We start from the raw sequence: 13,949 nt of genomic DNA on the forward strand, positions 1-13,949 counted from the left end.
GCAGCACTATCTTCTATCAGAACATAAAGCATCAGGACAATGGATTATTTAGACAACCTCATCTCAGTAGTAGATACACAGGAGACATTGCACACGGAATTGTTATTATCCCACCTGCAGTCATTGTGATTTATAATCAACCTATAGAAAAGCTGCACAATCCTAACACAAGGGTTTCTTTTCCTGCCCCAGGGTTTACATTCCCTAAAATGTTGCCTATAATTTAGCCTAGAGCTATAGCCACAAGATGATAGATAGATTTGATAGAAATGTGCGATGAAAACATTATTTCAACATTATTTCTATTGAACTGAAATATTGAACCTGATGTGTAAAGGTTCCTGCCCTGTGCAAGATCATCAAGATGTAAAATCTGAAATTGCTGATAGATAACAAATGAGAGACTAATGTTCGTGACCTACAGAGTATTTGAGTTTTTATACTGCAACACTTCTTATAGGTATAAACCCACTGGAGACTGCCTCTGCCAGTCTTTTGCCTGAGGCTTATTTGAAATAAAGATAGGACATTGCAATGCATCTTGCCTTGCAAACACAGTGAAGCGCACAAACAAGAAGATCAATCTGTCAAAAAGGTGATGGTTCAGCTGAAGGATACCTTCATGCTAAAAGATAACCTATGTCTGCAGTTAGATGCTGCTTAACGCCTGTGGCAGTGAAGCTTGAGCTCCCCCATTTCCCACATCATGTAGCTAAATGATTAGGCTAGTTGTTGATGCCTTTGGAGCACTGTGCAAAAAATGTTATATGAGGAAGAGGATGGATAGCCAATGTGAGACATTCAAAATCCCGTCTTTTGTTCAGTACATGCTTAGTTGAGTTCCTAGCCATTCTGAATATTCCATGTTTTTAGCAATATTCATGATGATCCAGCTGTCCACTTTTTATGTCAGCTGTGTGGCCTGCTCAATGAATATTTATGAACATGTCTGCACACCAAGGAAACTCATTACAAAACCACAAAGACCTAGCAGGTCTACTTGCATAACTGCATCTTTGGGTTGACAATCTAGCCCACTTCCAGTCTGAGTCTGAGCTTAGATCTGCAAAGCTGGGTTGCTTTACCACCAGCGTAAGCAGAGCCAGCCTGGATGAGGTCTAGAGGGGTTTTCTTCCAGATTACACACACACACACATACACACACGCGCACACACGCACACATATAAAGAGGCAACATCATTTGTCCAATCCTTCGACAGACTCAAGTCTCTTCTCTACCCATGCAGCTCTTTTATCACGTCTACCTTGTCTACCACATTTTCATCTCCATGGTATTTCTGTTTTATCAGTTTAATCACAGCCATGATAATTCACCCTCAATGTTTCCATCGCCTGTTAAGTGTGTAGGCTTCCCCCTTGTGTGTGGTTGGCATGGAAACAGGAATGGCATTGTGATGTGTGTGTATTGAATTTTTCACCCATGTCCCCAGAGTTCCACACTGAGGAAAGCATGACACCATCCCCAATCCCATCCCCCAGCTATTACACCAGACGAAGGGAAACGATCCTTTCAAGATGCCAGCCAGTTGAAAAGTCAATGCTCTCCTACGTCTATGTTCCATTAAAGCAAATCCTCTCTGTAGAAACATAAATTGAAGACCAGGTCTACTGTTAAGGCCATGCTGTAAAATCATTTCAGTGTCCCGTCTAGCTATCTCTGACGTAGCAGCTATAAGGTCTGCAATTTGATAAGAATAACGTCTATTCCCTTGAACAGTTTCAGGCATTTCCACATATTTTCAGAGCAAATTACCATAGAAAAGGTGCAAAAAAATGTCCTTCTCTTATTTTGGATTTTTTTTTCATTCATCACACAGTTAACTTTAGTTAATTTTAGATGAATCAAAATTGAAATAGCTCTCTGATTAACAGTAAGTCTTTACTGCCCCCTTGTGGTCATTATAATATGTAATATAATATATAATATATAATAATATATCTCTTCTCCTCTCTCTATACTGTATATACTGTATACATATATATATGAGAGATGCCTGTACTGTACATGTACATTATTTTGTGTGTGTGTGTGCGTGCGTGCATGTCTAATGCCCACAAGGGATATATATGTGTGTGTGTGTGTGTGTGTGTGTGTGTGTGTGTGTGTGTGTATGTATATATACATATATACATGCATACATACAGACAGACAGACAGACAGACAGACAGACAGACAGACAGACAGATAGATAGATAGATAGATAGATAGATAGATAGATAGATAGATAGATATACATTAAATACATATATAAATACAAACCTTTATTTACTTTAATTCCATCAGATGGACACTCAAAGACTTTGGTCAAACGTTATTATGTAGATGAGTGAATTAGTAAAACAGTGATTGGGCCTACAGGCTCAGGTGTGTCAGTTCACCTGTGATGTACAAAGGTTCTCAGTTCTAAGGTAGTTATCGCCATCTAGTGGCAGAAAACGTGTAAGGCACAAATAGCTCACATTATACAGCACCTTTCCCCCCAAAAGAAAAGACACATCCAGGTGACAAGTTGTCACATTTACTTTTATTGTAAAGGTGATATTATTCCAAAATATTAATATGTTAGAGGAACAGAGAAAAAGAGAAGGAGAGGGGAACATCTACAAAACATCTACACAAGACTTTGGTAAGAATCTTGGGAGACATTCTTATCAAAAAATCCACAGCAAAAAATAACAAAATCTTCTAATAATGCTCAAAATCATATAGATCTCAATCGTGGTGCATCTACATGTATAGTAACATAGCTGGGTAAAAAGTCATGGGGGCATTTTGTGTCCTAGAAACAGCATTATTTGAAGGCATATAAAATACTGGAATGGCTGGGCACCTGTGCTTTTAAGTTCTGGAATATAATGTACTACTGAAGGATACCACAAGATATAACAGTTCTATATCTTATTAAATCAATTCATATTTCATAATTATCATTTTTCAAGATATATTATACCACAACAAGTTTACAGTAATCTTGCAAAAGAATCTTATATGTAACAGAGCTAGTTTGAAAGCACAGAAGAATCAGTCTGGTTTAAATCCAGAGCTTTCCGTTGAGGCCTTTAAGTTTGTCTTTGGCCTTTGACCTGAAAGCACAGGATGACTGATGCACATCTCAGAGATCCAGAGAAGTCCGACAGACACTAACTGGTCTCTGGATTCAACCAATACTGATTCAAGTATGTGCCATTTCAGCCCTAAACAGAGTGCATTGGATCATTGTGTGACAGTGTGCCACGCCCTGTCCTGTTCCCATCCCCACTGTCATCCCACCCACCCACCTACCCACCCACCCTCCCCACGTTCCACCCCGCCCCTGTTCCCCTACTCCCTCCTAGCAGGGGTGCACATTACATGCCCTGATCTCCTTCCTGTCCTTGCAGCTGGGCAGCTGGGCAATCTTAAACCTCAGCTTAACTGTCATGAGTCGCTCTTGAATCCCTCCTCCGCACAGCTTGGTACAGTCTGTCCAACTTGACCACGGCCTCATTTTACACACTGAGGACAGAAGTCAAAGAAAGGGGAGAGATAGACTGTGAAAATACTAAGTTTTTTTAATGTGTTGTTCTGTAATTCTCAAAGTAATGAAGAACGATACCAACCTGGATGCTCAGCAGTGACCTCTGCCCTGCCCTGTTTGCTCCTCCTCTTTTCGCGCTGCTCCTTGCGTCGTTTCTTCTCGTCGCTGTTGGCCTGGCCACGGCTGCACTTCCGGATCTTACACTTCCTCCTCTGGATGGTCTCGGGGCAGGGGTCTCCTCCGAACTGAGGCTCCAGCTTCACCATGCGTGTCCGGATCATATGACCCTTCCCACAGGACTTATTGCACTCTGACCATTCGGTCCACTCTGTCACCAGACAGTCTGTAGCTGAGAAGACAATCAGACAAACAGAAAGAAAATTAAAGAGAGAGTAATAACTGATGAGACGGGAGGACAGAGCAGAAAGATGAAGTAAGGTATCAGGAGTGATACGGATGACACAATCTGGGAAACTACACATTTCCAAGATACTATGAGCTATGTCCTACTGTACAAATGTCATGAATGCATAATAACCCTCCAGGAATTATAGTGTGAGTCTTAACTTAAAATGATGAAACAAAGAACAACAGAGGTGTTGAATAAAAAAAAAACACTACAAGATATTTTTTCTCAGTTTGATAACCTGACAGAAACACAACATTGCAGCTCCTTTCATGGCGATCTTATAGTTCCCTCTACAAGGACTAAACCCACAATTTCTGGTTTTTAAATTATGTTCTTTATTATCCCTTCTTCAAGTTAGGCCTCTGATTTCCTAGAAAACAATCCTTTCCATGTCTGCACTTGACAGGAATTTTAATTGCAGCTCAAGTGTGAATAGGGGAAATGAACTCATTTGTTAGCTCTCATATAAACCAGAAAACAGCAAATTATGGTAAATTTGGAGTGTAGGCACATAAGCAGAGGTTGTCCATTTCTCTCCTTCTCTGTACTGTGTACTGTGGAGTAAGGTTCAGTGAGTACCTACATCTGCATCAAGGCACCAGGGTGCATAACAAAAAGGACATAATCATTAATCATCATAAATTATACATCTGTATTCAGGTCTTTGTGTGTGTCTGCGCGGGGAGTGTTTATTACTTACGACACTCTGGTAGCATGCACTTCTCCACCTGTTCCAACTCTTCTGTACACTCCCCCAGCTCCACAGGGGACTTGAGCATTCGCTGGCGCGTCCGTAATCCCTTCCCGCATGTCACACTGCAGTCACTCCAGTCTGACCATGGAGTCAGCATGCAGGGGATTGTGTCTGTACACAATGGGATTCACTCAGTAAAAATGACTTCCAGTGTTTGGGTGTTTATTTTCATATGAGAAGCATATATGCATGACTCATGTAAACTATCTAACTTATCAGATCACAGTTGGAAAAAACATTTGGGAATGAGACTATATATTTCATGAAATTGTAAGGACGAGGGCAGCCTTGGTCCTGACAATGGTGCTACTCACGACATTCTGGCATCATGCACTTCTCCACCTCCAGCACCTCTGCCCCACAGATCGAGCCATCAGCAGGAGGCATCTTCACCATGCGCTCTCTCCTCTTCATGCCAAGGCCACAAGTAGCACTGCAGACGTCCCACTCACCCCACTCTGTAACCAGGCAACTGCTGGGGGCTGGGGAGACAGGGTAATACCTAGAGCACTACTTATATATTAACCATATGCATAGATCTACAGTATGAATTGAATGGACTGGGAGTACAACAGAGACGTCTGGTTGACATACACTTGGCAGGTCATGTGGTAATGGAGGAGTTTGTCAAAAGGAGTCAGGGAAACTCACAGCATTCCTCGTTGACGACACACTTGTCCGTCTCCTCTGTGGGCAGGGTGCAGACTGAGCCGTCATCAGGGAACTGCTTAACGTAACGCTCCCGGGAACGCGTGCCCATCCCGCAGGACACACTACATGGAGACCAGGTGATCCACTCTGACATCATACAGGTGGATGCGTCTAAGGGGTCAGAGGTCAAAGGGGTAGATGTCAGCGAGACCTGATGCGGGTCTATGATGCTGGTTATCGAGAAACTGTTCTGTGTTGGATTCTTAGTTGCCTGTCAACACTGACGGTCTTGAATTTAAATAAATTACAAAAAGCAAGTTTCACTGGGTGGCCACTGAGCTCTGCTAATAGCTGCTAGCCCTCTTTACAAGAAGGGAAACAATGACATTTCTCCCTTCCATTTCTGAGAGTTAATACAATCCATAACATGACATGGCATGATAGCCAAGCAACCAACAACAATGGCAACAGTCAGTCTCAAGAACTAAACACACAACAGTCAGTCCATTTTTAAGATTTGGAAAGTGACCTGAAATATGCTAAATGCTGATCTGCCATCTACTGACAAGTAAAGAGAACTGCCACAGTTGTAAGTAAATGAAAGTAAACGAGCATCCAAAATGAATGGAAGTCTACTGTATATGAACCCCAAAAACTCCCTCCTCACAGACAAACCAACATATGGAGCCTCTCCACCTAGTGGCGAGCATTAAAACTGCAATGTCCTTCCTCCCTGACTTACTGAACTACTGCTACTCCTCCACAAAGGCACTATGAGATGCACTTAACTTCAGCCAGTGACATCTCACTACAACAATATTACAATGACAGAGCAGAACTAACAAAATTGTTTTTAAATGTCCAAAAAATAAAAGTAATATGCACAAAGTAAACAAATGGTCATATAGTCCACTGTGTTGGCTCTTACAGAATTAATATGGTATTTTTTGCTGTTGTCACATAGGACTATCTTCTCAATAAGTACAGGTCCTTTACAAAGGGAAAACAAGAGATAAATACAAACAAAATGGCAGTGTATACAACAGATAACTATAATGAATCTCTCCATACTACTACTGCCTTTGTGAAGCAACACATTTCATATATTACACAGAAAAGTTTATAGTCTCTTGCAACAGCCAGCAAGGACATCATTTCCTAAGTGAATTACTTTTAACATCTTATATGCAAAATGTATTCAATGGCCTCCTGTGTATGTAACTTGAATCGCTACAATATTTAAAAGCCTACCTCATAAACGCAGTGGTGTCATTCACCTCTCTGAAGCTAAAACTTTATTAGCTGTTGTACAAATGAGCAATGGGAATTATCGATGGCCACCACATCAATAAAGACCGGCTTAAAACCAGCCCTGACCTTTGAGAGTGTCAGGTCATGAATCGAGGCAATAAAATGCTAAAGATGATGAAAAACACTCACAATGCTCATAAAGGGGCTCAGTGGATACTGAACACAAGAACCTATGCTTTCAGGCAACCAGGATTAATTTGGATATCTGATGGACCTCATGACTGGAATGACGTGTGTTCTCTTCTCCAATATAAATTATGTCATTATCTACATACAGTACTGTGCAGAAGTCAGAGACCACCCTTTAGTTTATTTAATTTCCAGTCAATTGGCCATTCAGTACAGATTATTTATTTTTTGGTGTCAAACAATAATGCAGGAAACATATATTTAACAGAAAATTACTCAAACCCCTCCAATACGAAATACAATATAAAATCTATCAGTATTTAATTTGTCCACTGTTTACTTGTGTTCACCTTACTGCCACTTTACTTCTTACATCCTTCCAGTCTTAAAACCAATAAAAGTTGTTCCAAAAGTGTCTGACATTATGTTCTTTTTCACTTTCCCTTCCAAAGCGACACTAATTTTCACACAAACAACAACCCATACACACCTTAGCTGCCTTGCACATTTCTTTCTCATGTGCATCTAAAATGGCTGATGGCAATATTTCTGATGAGATTAGATATAAGATAATGCACTTGCATTAGGTGAAAGTCAAAGGAAAATCAGTGAAAAAACAAGAGTTTCTAAAACTGGAGTTCAAAAAAGCATTGGAAGATGTAGAGAAAATGGGACTCCTAATGACTGCACAAGAGCTGGTAGACCACCGAAACTATCACCACCAAACAGTACTTAAAGCTTTCATCTTAGAGAGATACGAAAACATCAACCTCCACTCTTGCTTCAGATCTGAAAACGTTTCCCGAAAAGAATGTAAGCTGTAATAAAGATAAAGGGTGGACACACTGGAAATTTTGATATTATATTTAGTTGTGGTGGCTATGGTGTAATTTTGTGTTAAATATGTTTCCTGCATTTTTTTCTTACACTGAAAAATAAATAACTTGCACTTAATTGCCGTTTTGACTGGAAATTAAATAATTAGTGGCCTTGGGTAGATACTCACCCTCATCACTGCAGCCAGGCCCCATGCAAGGCTCAAAATCCTGGGTGTGTGGGCAGGGAACACTAAGGTCCAACTGGGCCTTCAGCATCCTCTGCCTCATCCGCTTGCCCTTTTCACAAGTGGCCGAGCTGCAGGCGGACCATGGAGACCAGTTGGAGTAGATGCACGTCTCAGGTGTATCATCTGCAGGGTGGGAAAGGAAATGGAGATACTATCATAACCTGCTGCTGTTGGCTATGCTTTCAGTATGGTGTAAGAGAAAGAGACACACAGAGAGAGACGGGGGGCAGGATCCAGACCTTCCTCTTTCTCTTCCTGGGCAATATCTGCTACTATGTCATCCACGTTATCTGGCACGATGTTACACTGTTCGCCCTGCGGACACACAGACACACCATGATGTTGCAATATGCTTTACCACTCAGAGAGAGAGCGATAGCAGGTAAATGGGAAGATGAGCTTAAGCATGCAGCCTCCAAATTCTCTTTACCTTGACTAAATAAAGATAAGCACACAATGCACAGGGAGAAGACACATAAAGGTATATAACAACACTTGTCCACACATCTGCACGTGGTTCTGAGTGTGTGCCTATGTGTGTGTTTGTGTTTCTCTGTTATGAAACCCGTATGAATCTGTGCACCCTGAGACTTATGGGGAAACTAATTCCTACCCTCTGCTGACTATTCAGTCTCTAAGAATTGATGAAGGCATTGTCATTTTACCATGAAATAAAGATAACAGGTTTTACCTGAGCTAGATCTTCCTGATCCTGCTTCCTGCACCGTGACCATGAACAGATAACTGCAACTACAGTATGTTCCTACGTATTGGTCCTGTATGGCTCAAGCCACCCATGTGTAAATGTATGCAGTTATCGGCTGTAAGGTGCTTTGCTTAAAAGCATCCACCAAGTGATATGTATTGCACTGAATGTCACCAAACAGTTACCATGCTTACAGAGTTGTTGATTTGATTTCCAAGGACTTGGCATACCCTCTGGAATGATGTATAACTACAGAACTGCTAAGACACTCATCTTCTAGGTCAACTTAATACTGACCTTTCTAACATCCCGGTGGTTGTTATTTTTGATGCTGAGCTCGGAGAAATTTTAAAGGTTGTCTGTGCTGTAAATCTAACAAGCCTCTAACAGGCTACAAGTACCAGCTAATTGTCTTAATAAGGCCATGATCAGATGCTAGTGATGAGACGCCTTCTGATGATAGGTCTGATGAAGAGTAGGGCCACACATTTGGTAATATGCTGTCGAATATCAGTTGTTAATGGCACACAGTGTGTGAAAGGAACTGTTTTCTGTATCCTTGACTTTCCTTGTATGTGTGTGTGTGTGTGTGTGTGTGTGTGTGTGTGTGTGTGTGTGTGTGTACTTGTAAATGCAAGTTTCTGTGTAGGTAATGTTCAATCCATTGATTGATAAGGGGAGGGCCATTTGGAGTAGAGAGACTCATTCCCCAGTCTGTCTGATTCAGAGCGCTCTCTGTGTTAATCGCCCTGGTTTTCCACAATTTCGCAATTGCGTAATCTTTCACAGAAAACGGATTGAATCATGAAAAATGGGTTGCGCAAATAAAAGAAGTAGGAAAGTCACAGGCTCATGTACATAATCATCCAAAATACCTATAGCTGCCTCTAGATGCCACTGAAGGACTGTTAAGCTTTTATCCTGTTGTCATTCTCAGTCTGGCATCCAGCCTGAGTTTCCCCATGATGCTTTTCACCACCCACAGAGACACCAAATTATAATTAGGGAAGTTTGGCATAGAGAGTGCTGCTTTATAGCTGACATAAATGTTTTTTTGTGTGTGTTTTATGTTCTCTTTATTGGCTTAAGTGTCCCAGTTTAAAAGTGTTTCTTTTTTGGAGTTGCATTAAAACACATTTGACTGAGGGTTTAACAGCTGAGGTATGATGTAATTTGCAATACTTGATATATGTTAACTTTAACACTAGATGTCATTGGTTAAAATATTACCCTTTAATTAATTGGTTTTATATTGCCAGGGGATGACTTCAGCAATTCTAATCATTATCCATTGGTTGAAGACATCCTCAATTTCCATTTGTGACTGTATCCTACATGCTTTGAAATCTAGTTATTTAATTTACTTGAATTTTGTTGTGCACATTTTATTTATTCAAATGAATTACATTTTTATGGCAGCTTATATTCCTTTTCTCTCCAGTTTCAAAAGCTTTTTTTTTTTTTAACTTTGTATTTGAAAATATTCGGCAAACCTTTTGGCAGGTAACTCACAGAAAATGTTTTGTTTTCTTTTTTTGTTTTCCTGTGGAAAGCTGGGGGGCAAGTAAATACTACTGTATCACCCAACCCACCCCATATAGAGAAAGCACACCTTACACTAATCTATTGCTCTATTGATTAGACAGAACTGATTTCATCATTATACCTGCTGAGCAGGGATGAGTAGAGGTGAAAGCTCTTTCTTTCAAACTGTTTTTGAATCTTTAAATGGCATCTATATTTCACTATGCTGCCTTGAAATACTGAACAATGCCACTTCAATTTTGATGTGAATCTCATTATGATTCAGCATGGAATCAACAAGGGCTAAGAGTGAAGGACTGGAGTTGAACTGAGATGGACGTAGTTGATAATAAATCCTGCAGGTAGAAACAAAGCAAGGGTATCAAGTGAAAAAAAAAATATTGTGGAGAGAAACACATTTTTAGATTGTAAACCAAATCTAAACATGTGTTTTATTCATTTTAGCCTTGACTTCTGGCTGTGCCCCCTGTCATTTACTGTAAAATTGTAAGAATGAATAGCTTTGAGACGCTAAAAGCCATGAAGAAGTAATCTGTAGCCTGCAAGTGCTGAGATAGCCTGTGTGTATTTGCAGTGAGAGCTGACTGGTATGAAAACAATAGACCTTTCTGGCAATGCGCTCCACCACCACCCTGGCCACAGGAGTGATGGCACCCCCCTCGGGGTCATAGAAAGGGCTCTGCGGGTGATCCAGACTGGTCAGGGGACGTATCTTGTCCTGGGGCAACAACGGCTTGTTGGGAGACTGAGGAAAACACACATGGACACAAAAAATAAACACACACACACACACACACACATACACGCACGCATACACACACACACACACACACAAACAAGAAAAGAAAATACATGGACTGATAATGCATGGATCTTTGGGACTTCACAGCAATAACACACTGTCAGGCTTTCTTTAGCATAAAGTCACTCAAAGTCGCACAAAGTACAAGTCACACAAAGGACAAGTCACAATGTCGAAGAACAGTTGTGGAGGAGCGCTGTGGTTTATATGGGAGATGCTCCTATTAGTCGACAGTAAAGGTCTGCCAGCAGGGGGCTGATAGAAGCGCCACCGCCAGAGGCTGTCAGTAGGCAGAGGACCGGAGCACAGACCATTCATTCACCTCCCACTGAGGCCACACAGAGAAAACAGACAGGGATGGTGTTTGTGTGTGAGAGAAAGAGAGAGGGAGATGGGGAGAGGGTGTAATGAGGCTGGCCACTAATTAGTACAAATAAGCAATGGCAAACAGGATGAATCCCATTATTCAATTATAGGCCTGTACCTTTATTACTTTGTAATAGTTGTGAGAAACAAGCATTATAAAAGAACAGTTACCCTTTACCTAGTAAAAGGGCCTGCGCACACACTAGTAAAAATTTTGCCCGCTCATGCCATCATTGATCATCCAAATTTAAATCTCTTCACACAGGACCACGGGACACATAGTGTAGCCAGACTGCTGAGTAATAAAGCAAACTGCAACTTATCATTTTGTCTCTTGAGCTGCTCTTACACAAGCCCTCTTTAACCCTAGTGAGCCCAAATGTGTCTGTAAGCAAAAACAGGAATGGTTACCAAATGAGAAATATGTATGTGTGTGTGTATGTGTGTGTGTGTGTGTGTGTCTGTGTGTAAGAGAGAGTGAGAGAGAGAGAATGAGAGAGAGAGAGAGAGAGAGAGAGAAAGAGAGAGAGAGAGAGAGAAGAAGAAGAGGAAGAGTGAAATCATTCCTGGAGCCAGCCAAAACAAGCAAGAGCGTGCAGTTCAATGGGTTCGTCTGTGAGCTCTGAGGGATCAGCCAAAGGTTTCATACATGCAGTCATACAATTTGGTCAGACACACACACACACACACACACACACACACACACACATACACACACACACACACACACACACACACAGCCTCATCTGTTACTGCTGACTGGAGACACTGAGGAGACAGCAGACAGCACCTCGGGGTGAGGGCGGGAGAGGAAGACGTTGAAGGCTGTTAAAGCAGAAATAGATGGGTGATGACACTGGAATGGTTGCAGACTGGCAGTATGTGAAGATGTGAGAGAGGGAGGGATCAGAGGAATGTGAATCTGAGCAGGCAGTGAGGTGAAAGGAAGAGGTGGGTATAATGACAAGGTCGAAATGTGAGTGCGAAGAGAAGATTCAGCTGGTGGTGAGAGTGAGGATGAAGGTTAACAAGGGGGTTAAGGGTGGAGGAAAGAACAGTTTGCAAAGGGGTGTGATTGCTACGGGACTTTGGGGTTGTAACCTGAGTTGAATTGCACATTTTGTGCACGACGGACACTGTTTTGGTTTTGACTGGAAACGTCAGGGGTCTGAGCCAGACGTCGGGGGAAAAAAAACATCCAAAGTAGATAGAATAGTAGAGATTAAACAGATTATTCTCCAAATGTCCTGAGCTCGTTTTCCCAGAGCCTATGCAGCACTACAAGCAAAGTAAAGACCACTGGTGACTTAAGCTTTAGAGGTGTTTCCCAGAACTTCCAAAAGTGCATCCCACAAAAGCATTCACAGATTTCACATTGCATATATAGTTATAGTTAAACATAATTAGAACTAAGAACTGATATTTTGAGAAGTGCAACTCAGAGAAGCTCAAGATTCTTTGAATTTGAGAACTGCCTAAAGAGTCTCATACTAGAGCTTTTAACATAACCTAAGGTAAAGTTACATTTTACTTTTGTATAGCACATTCAATACGATTCAATTATAAGAGTTCTTGAACATTCAACCCTCTCACGTCAAAACACACTAGCTTTCATTTTTAAAAGCTAGTTTTGCCGTTGTATTTCTACACAAAACATGCACAAAACAGTGCACCTTAGGCCCAGGTAATACAGTCAAGGTTATACTCTTGAACTCCTATTCATGCAAGAGAGTGAAAATGTTAAACCAATGTGAAATGTTGCTTTAGACAGCTACATCTCTCCAATTATAACTAATTGATACCAAAATATGTGAATGCTCTCACTGACCTCGTAAGTCACCCCACTGTCAGTGCCTGCATCCCAGGGAATCATGTCCTGGACCACCCTCTGGGCCCACCCACACTCCTTGGTACACAGGTCCTCAGCAGACAGGCCCACATTCCAGTCTGGGCTGGGCCCCAGCATGGTGAGGAAAGACATAAGGTGACGGGTCCGGTCCACCGAGAACTCTGCTGAGGGTGCGGCCCGCCTGAGGAAGAGGGTGAGCATGAGTTATGTGGTGTGTGTGTGTGAGAGAGAGAGTGAGTGGGAGAGACAGACAGACAGACAGACAGAGAGACAGAGAGAGAGAGACAGAGACAGAGAGAGAGAGAGAGAGAGAGTTGAAAGCAGGGGATGAAAGATCCTAAAGATAACTGGTATAATTGCATACTGTTAGTATCCAGCATAACTATTCATAAACTTGAACACAAGACTGTCAAACAATAGAAAAAGACCACAATGAGAACTAGTCAGAGGTCTGTATGTGTTTGTATGTCCACATACATGAGTGTACAAATGTACAGCAATGTACAAGTGTGCAGACAATGCCAGGAGAGGACAGCACCCAGAGGGAAACCAGATGAGTTAAAGCTACATTATGTAACTTTTTCATGATAAAATATTGCCTTATTTTGGGCTCTACAAGAGAAAACACACCCATCAGCGCTGCATGAGACCCCCTAGTTTGTCCCATTCCAGCAAGTCAAGGACCACAAGTCACATAACTTTCTACCTAAGGCTCAAGTGACAAGTCAAGTGTGAGTGAGTGAGCATGCAAACAAAGAAGTGAGTGGGTGGAGAGAAGCATGTTCCAGGTCAGGAGGGAGATCAATATTATGTGACAAACAT

The 13,949-nt window shown here is 41.5% G+C and overlaps 1 protein-coding gene across 1 annotated transcript in view; it reads right to left on the minus strand.

Moving 5' to 3' along the window:
- Positions 1-3,353: 3,353 nt before the first annotated feature.
- spon1a (spondin 1a) overlaps positions 3,354-13,949 on the minus strand; it is an 87,002-nt gene continuing 76,406 nt past the window's right edge. The window contains 9 exon segments of the mRNA XM_071529098.1: positions 3,354-3,517; positions 3,622-3,888; positions 4,649-4,813; positions 5,017-5,184; positions 5,354-5,524; positions 7,800-7,982; positions 8,099-8,174; positions 10,715-10,855; positions 13,107-13,308. Of these exon segments, the coding sequence (XP_071385199.1) occupies positions 3,354-3,517; positions 3,622-3,888; positions 4,649-4,813; positions 5,017-5,184; positions 5,354-5,524; positions 7,800-7,982; positions 8,099-8,174; positions 10,715-10,855; positions 13,107-13,308 (1,537 nt within the window).

Source organism: Centroberyx affinis, unplaced genomic scaffold, assembly GCF_046629955.1.
Source record: "Centroberyx affinis isolate AG114_WGS23_722 - 3 ecotype Tasmania unplaced genomic scaffold, CSIRO-AGI_Caff_v1 ptg000123l_1, whole genome shotgun sequence".
NCBI classification, from domain to species: Eukaryota; Metazoa; Chordata; class Actinopteri; order Beryciformes; family Berycidae; genus Centroberyx; species Centroberyx affinis.